General features: G+C 35.0%; 1 protein-coding gene across 2 annotated transcripts in view; it reads left to right on the forward strand.

Annotated features, from left to right (window-relative positions):
* Positions 1 to 1,919: 1,919 nt before the first annotated feature.
* Positions 1,920 to 7,817, forward strand: part of epb41l4a (erythrocyte membrane protein band 4.1 like 4A) — a 48,168-nt gene continuing 42,270 nt past the window's right edge. For both annotated transcript variants that reach the window (XM_016514257.1, XM_016514258.1), the window contains exon 1: positions 1,920 to 2,351. In XM_016514257.1, coding sequence (XP_016369743.1) covers positions 2,253 to 2,351 — 99 coding nt within the window. In that variant the 5' untranslated portion in view covers positions 1,920 to 2,252. The remainder of the gene's footprint in view (positions 2,352 to 7,817) is intronic.

A 7,817-nucleotide genomic window follows, 5' to 3' on the forward strand; every position in this document is an offset into this window, starting at 1 on the left:
GTCAATGTCAAAATGACTGAGATGGCCAATCAAATCAAAGTAGGTGGGGTTTACTGTTCACAGAAGCAGAGCGTGAAGTGTCAGTTTAACGTTAAAGAGAGCGAAGTAAGATGAAGCTGCAAATCATTTAATCATTTAGTCAACTTTTAAAAATATGTTTTACGATAGAAATGTTAAATGGCCGACAGCCAGTGTTGGGGGTAACGTATTACAAGTAATGTGAGTTACGTAATCAGATTACTTTTTTCAAGTAACTAGTAAAGTAACGCATTACTTTTAAATTTACAAGAACATATCGGAGTTACTTTTTCAAATAAGTAACGCCAGTTACTTTGTTTTCCCATGTATTGACTGCCATCCTGTCCTGATATTGAGAAAACATGATCTTACTGTAGTTCTAGACTAAATGTCAACATGTATTTACTCATCTCACGCGCACAAAAACAGATTCAGTATTCCTCAAAATGAATAAACAGTGAAATGCAAGCTTGATGCAAACATGTTAAATAACACAAATATCCTTTATGTATTTAATTTCATTTTATTAACCAGTATCTTTGCTGCTGACTTTCGATGATCAACCATACTAATATGCAAATATTACTTTAGATGAACATGACGTGTGTTTCTTTTTTTTTTTTTCTGAAGAGAGAAAAATGAGGCCAAGGCAGATGAGGGAAAGTAACGCAAACGTAACGTAACGCATTACTTTCCATAAAAAGTAACTAAGTACCATAAGTAGTTACTTTTTTAGGAAGTAACGCAATATTGTAATGCATTACTTTGAAAAGTAACTTTCCCCAACACTCACTACTACTACTACTAATACTACTAATGATAATAATAATACAGTGTTTGTATTATATAATCATGTAATAATACTATACAAATAATCATTGTATTAAATACATTTACAAAGTAAGATAACCATAGTTATTTTTAATTGTCATTACTGTTTTTGCAACTACAAAAGACATTAAACAAAGTGACAGAAAGATTTAGAAAGTTTGCACTGCATGTATATTACAACAGTAGCGATAACTGTACTTACTTTAGTGTTTTAGCACAAATGCAATGGTTATTATTTTTGCAGAAAAATAAAAAAATATAATAACCATACTTTTTTTTTTTGTAGAGAACATAACATACATTTATGTTACTCACACGAAGTTGAGGAACATATAATATATTTTAAATTAAATTATTTTATTTAATATTTTACCATTTTTATTGAATTATTTTTAAATTAAATAATTTTGAAATGTACATGTATTGAATTATTACATTATTTACCATTATTTAATATTTAACATTATTTATACAGATCCTATATGAAATTACTTTATTATAAATAATTAAGAGATTTTGCACTGTTTATTATAGTGTAATTTGGATAGCAGAGATATCTCTTCTAAAAGAATAGAACAACAGACTTTATTAAAGTAGTTTATTAGAGCAGAATTTTTAATAGAATTCAGTGACGTATAGAAGAAACATTCTTTTGTATAGAATGTTTCATGCATTCATGTTGCTCACAGCAAGTTAAGAACATAATGTACTTTATAATAAATTATTTTATTTAAGATTTTAATATTTTTATCTAATAAATTTGAATTTGAAATGTACTAAATTATTATATTATTGACCATTATTTAATATTTAACTTGATTTATTTATTAAATTATTTTTTATTACAAATAATCATTATTTATAATAAAATGTTGCTAAATAAAGAAATGCATGAATGAATGATACAAAGAATCACTGACAGCATTATTAGAGGAGAGGATGCGCTGAGTTTCCAACAGGTGGCAGGAAAGTCTAGCTCATGACACACTGGTGTGTGCGCGAGCGCTTGGGAGGAGTCACACACATGCACAGCCTCTCGGGATGCTTGGCAACACACAGCATGAATCAAGTGAAACACGCTCGGTGTACTAGGAGATATTGATGGGACACTTGGATCAGTTCAGCCCGACACCAGCAGCTAAAGTCACCCACAGGCCGAGAACAGAACTAAAGGTTCGGGGACTTACTTTCAGCACCGCGATGAGCCTTTCCACATAGACTTTATTCATCTTATGAGTTCAGATGGGTCGTTCGGATGGTGCAAACATCAGGTGCATGAGGACTGAAGCGGAGAACATGTAACAAAGGAGGACAGGAGCTGGATGATGGATGGTAGCATCCCGAGGTTTCTCTAGGCTCTTCAGTTTGGATCAGAACTCTGTGCATCTTCTGTCTAGTTCAAGATGAGTTGTTTCTGTTCGGTCCAAGAGGAGTTTTACTGTGAGGTTCTGCTCCTGGATGAGTCCAAGCTGATTTTAACCACCCAGCAGCAGGGAATAAAGGTAAAAGATGCTTTTATAAGAAATGATTTCAGTGCATATCCTCAGAAAATGAACTATTCTGATCCAGAAGGCCTGTAGGCTACACTCAGCTTTTCTTTCTTACCGCACAAAAGAACAAGAACAATATAGATATATGCTATGTCGTAGTAATTCATCATACTGATTTTGAACAGTTCCTGTGTCTATATTGAAGAGGTGCACACCCTGAACCCATGAGTTTAGCACACTACTGTTAACCAGATTACAGTAACCAGATGATCTGGTTAAACACTACCAGAGACCAGCCTCATTATATATAGCTGGCTGAACAGGGACTACATCGGATTTATGTTTTAAAGCAGTTATGGTGTGTGGAAAGAAAGAAATATTAAACCTGAAAGTGTGCACTAACTAGGAGGTACCATGGGATCGCTGTAGTTTTTTGGACATGGTGTGTTCATGGAGCGTGGCAGAGTTCTTGAAAGTTATGAGCAAACGTTATTCAAATGTTTGTTCAAAGTTATCTGGTCTTTAATAAAGCACAAAAACATATATAAAAATGTTTATTCATTGTTCATGGGATGTTTTTCTGAAACATTTTAGTTGGACGTTCTAATGTTTTTTCAATGTTATGTTACCTCTTGTTTCGGAACGTTCAAAAGTAACGTTCAGTGTTTTCAAAATGATCAAATGGAACGTTCTCTTGACGCTTGTATATAACCAAGAAAAAATGTTTTAAAAACTTTAAACTTAAAAAAAAAAAAAAAACGTATTTAACGTATTTGAAACTTTGTATCAGGGTGGTCAAACCGCTTGAAGTTGTATCCCAGCTAACAAAAATATGTTCTAAATACAATATGTTAATGTTTCCAATAAATTATGAGAACGTTATTTCTGAATGTCCATGAAAATCCAGGTTTTAAAGTTTTTTTAGAATGTTAAGGGAATATTCCGTTTTAAAATTTTCCAAAAACTATGAGAATGTTACTTTTGAATGTTCTCTGAACATTCTGAAACAAATAGTAACATTAAAAAAAAAAAAAAGCTAAAAGTTTCAGAAATAAAACGTTCCATGAACGATGTATAAATAACGTTTTGTGCTAATATTTGAGAGCATTAATATTAAAGACCAGATAACTCAGAACAAACGTTTGAATAACGTTCCTGGAAGAACCTTGAGAGACCGTTCCCTGTCAGCTGGGCTATTACTGCTCTTTTTCTAATCGTTCACATGCAGCGTGTTTGTCTCTCTGAACAGAGTATCGTCAGATATCGGATTGCTGGTTTGCTATGAATAATTAATGGACAGCGGAGCAGGAGGATCTTTAACAGGTCTTTAATGTACAGTACACGAGGACTACAAAACTGTGAAAAATGGGCAGTGTAGCTTTTAGCTGATATCTGCAGAGAGGAGGTAAAAACAACAATGTGAAGGGCTCAGAAATGCTTTTTCATCAGAGTTTTATTAGTTTGTTGCGCATTGCCGGACATGTAGTTCATGGTCGTCGAGTTCAGGTTGAGATGAAAGTTGATGAAAGTGTCCATCTGTCACGCTTGTCTGGATGTTCTTAGCGTGACGCCCTGTTTCCCTCCATCAAGGACGCTGAAAAAACTAATATTTTCACTTCAAATTTGAAGCCTAGGTGTTGCTATGCAGGTCCTAAGGTGGTTGCTAGGTGTTCTCTTCCCTTTTATCAACTTTAATACTTTGTGCATGTGATCAAACCTCTAGCACTAACACTGATAATGAGCAATAAAAGTATTTTTGCATTTAAGTGCTTTATTTGTGCCATACATTTGCTCACATGCACAGATGCTCACACACATAAAACGCTGAGCGGTTCACACACACTTACGACACAAAGGCCACATTGATTTGACCCAGACGGCGGTGTGTGTAGTTGTGCGTGAGGAACAGAACGGCTCACATGTTTCCATCATCGCAAAACAAAGACAGCAACTCAGAGGCCGCACTTGAGTCGAGGTGATGCTCTCCTGACGTTTGCAAATGACAAAGAGAAAGCTTTATTTGCAGATTTAGACTGTCTTCCTCCGTTGTGTTTCCTGTGAGAGAATGGCAGCGCTTTCTAAACAATAATGACCTTTGGCACGTTTCAAAAAAAAAAAAAAGATTATTAAAAGCTGTTATTGTGAAGTTCAAAGGTTCAGGATGAGGCTACAGTGCATGAAAAATGGTCTGGATATTGAAATGTTTTCATTGTACAGTGGTGATATCAGATATTTGAGTGAATCTCTGGGTCACATTTCACTCTAAAATTGAAAAGAAATTAAAAGAAGTAAATAAGAAAATTTATTTTCATGACAATTAAACATATTTAAACCACCAAATCATCTTATTGTAAAAAAAACAAAAAAAAACACACAATAATATATCATTTTAATTGTAAAGTATTTCATGTCATGGTAGTGTTTGTTGTGCTGATTTTAATTTATGCTTTAAATGCATATTTTTCCTGTTATATTGAAAAAACTACTGAGAATAATGAAAAAAAAATAAAGCATTTAAAAAGGAAATTTTTAAGGTATGGGTTAGTCTGTAAGATGTTTTTTTTAATGTTTTTTTACTCTAAACATTTTTTAATGTTGTCTCTTCTGCTCATCAAGGCTGCATTTATTTGATCAAAAATACAGAAAAAACTGCTTTTGATGGGCAGTGTATATTTAGCGTAGCTTTATATGAAACATAGAACTCTATGTCCTCATTTAGATATTGGTGTTGATGGAGGGGATATGTGTATTTACATGTTTCTGTGTGTACATGTTCGTGTGTGTGTGTGTGTGTGTGTGTGTGTGTGAGAGAGTGTGAGTGCGTAAGAGGCATTCTACACACCCATTGTAACTTTCTGCCAACCAACTGTAAAATTAGAATAAAATTATATGACATTTTTTATTAGTTTGATGACAATGGTGGCTAATATTAAGATATGAACAGACACCTTGAATACTTATATCAAGAATACCATGCCAACACCATAGAAAACACTCAAAACAAACCCAAGCTAATACCTATGATACTTTTTTATTAGTGAATACAAGTGTGCCGGAGAGATATACGATATTCATTGTCCATTGCTTCCAGTGAGCCTGTCATACAACATTCCTCTGAGAAACCTCACCTCACAGCTAATTATCTGAAACCTGTCATTAAAAACAATTAGTATTAAGGTGTTATTTGAAACACACTTAAACGCCTAAATATTGCTCTTAAGTATTTAAACCATCATTTATTACCCTTAATAATGGGCCTTTTTGTTCATATTTAAGATTCATTTTTTATATATATATATATATATATATATATATATATACAGTATATATATACACACACAACAGCTCTTTCTGGTCCTTGAATCTGATTGGCTGATAAGAGTGTGATATTAGAGTGATAACAGAACTCCTCCAACCGTTTCACTGTTTATATCACTCCGCTTCCTGTATTTCTGGCTTCAGAAATATGACAGCATCATGTTATTTTTACACTGAGATTGTTAGGTCTATTAGTAAAATCTGTTGAAATAAGCAGTCTTTGTTGCATGCAAATGGTGACAGTCCAAAAATAGAAAAAAGCACTTTTAAAAAAAAAATTTTTAAAAACTTCTTTTACATGCCTGTAACTCAAGAAATATTAAAGATACCTTAATATCCTTTTAGATTGTGGTTCTTGGCAAACATATCTTCATTTTTAAGGCCCTATATTTCGATTCCAAATATACGGGGATTCCAATGCGACTTGATGTCCAAATTGTTGAATTTTACTCATTTTCAATGGTTGAAAACCAAAAGTACAGCATATCATTGACTATAATTTTACAGTCGGTTGGCAGAAATTTACCATGGCTGTGAATTTCTTTCTTGAATGAGATGTTGGTGGAGCCAATAAACGGCATGTAAAACCCCACAGGAAGTTCAACAGAACTGTAATGGAAATTCACAATTTACGTTTATGCATTTGGCAGATGCTTTTATCCAAAGCGACGTGCACTGCATTTAAAGTAAACAACATTTGATCAGGTCATGCATTCTCTGGGAATCGAACCCATGAACTTGGTGTTGCAACTGATTGAGCTACAGGAATGCAGTTCAATTCTGAATATCTTTGATTTGGGCTTTCAGCTACCAGTACAAGTATCTTAACATATACTGTATAAATCCACCTAAATCCCAGAGAATTCCGCTGATGTTGTCGAAAAATGGTGCAGACATGCAAAATCCATCTGCGGATTGGGTGTCAGCAGTGTTTGTGTGTCAGCTGAGGTCAGAGGATTTAACAGGCATTTGAAGGAGCGAGAAAAGAACATGAGAATAATCTCTGCATCAGCGACTTTCTTCAGTCACACTGAGGGTGGTAATCTCTCCTGTCAAACGCAGAATCAACACTGATCACTTTGTTTTTCTACACACATTCCTTCAGCGTGCGCAGACGGCAGAAACGTCCTTAAATAAACCGCCGTTGGCAATCAGAACGCTAATTATTCAGTTGATTGAGCTTATTGAGGTGCTCATCAAATTAAAATCAACGATCCGTTTGAGAAGAGCTTTGAATTATAAAAGACTGATCAAAAATAATCTTCTTTTATGCTTTATTTAAACCTTTAAGAGTCATTTCAGATCATCTGAGATACTCTGTCAGGCTTAAAAACTACCTGCATCAGTCTTTAGTTTTGTCGTTTATAATGGCCTGGTAAGTTCTTTCCGATGTCGAAAGCAAGCGTTCAACAAAGGCTTTCAGAAACGCTCATCCATCATCAAGCTGAAATTTCTCACGTGTATTTCAACAAGCCTCATGCATATGAATTATTACTGATGCTGGAGTCTAATTTTAAATCCGTCTGCCATGCACAAACTCTCCCAAAGCGCAGAGCTCCAGAGAGACATGGTTTCTGGGTTTTGGTTCCCAGAGAAACATGGAATATTCGGTTTCTTGATCTGTAGACCGAATCATAAACTCAAATCCAGTAGTTGGGAAATCTCTTGTAGTTCATTATTAAAGAACTAAGAAACATACTTATCTGTTCACTTCCTAAAAAATTGGCGTAGGATTCACTTTGAAACTATTTTCAATCCGAAATTGCTAGTAAAGTTTACAAATAATTGCAAAGAAACGCCAAGTAACACATTGTTGTCAGGGAGAAAGAATGAGGATTCAGTAGCGAATGTGCAAACAACGTTTATTGGGAATTCCCAACCAGAAAGATGACGAGAGTCAGACAGGTGAGAGACGGAGGTAACTCCGGGTAGTGCAGGGACACAAACGGGCAGCCGATGATCGAGGATCCGTGCAGTGAAGCCCACGGCAGAGGTGAGAAGGAAACTCCAGGAACTGGTCAGAAGCAGAGAGACACGAACTGAACACGGTAACGACATAGGACGATCTGACAACACCGGACAGAAAACACAGACATTAAATAGGCCAGCTGATAAGCCACAGCTGGCGCTAATCAGCTGATGGCGCTGATCACCGGCAAC

The sequence above is a fragment of the Sinocyclocheilus rhinocerous genome, unplaced genomic scaffold, assembly GCF_001515625.1.
Source record: "Sinocyclocheilus rhinocerous isolate Xijiao unplaced genomic scaffold, SAMN03320098_v1.1 scaffold3220, whole genome shotgun sequence".
Classification (NCBI taxonomy): domain Eukaryota; kingdom Metazoa; phylum Chordata; class Actinopteri; order Cypriniformes; family Cyprinidae; genus Sinocyclocheilus; species Sinocyclocheilus rhinocerous.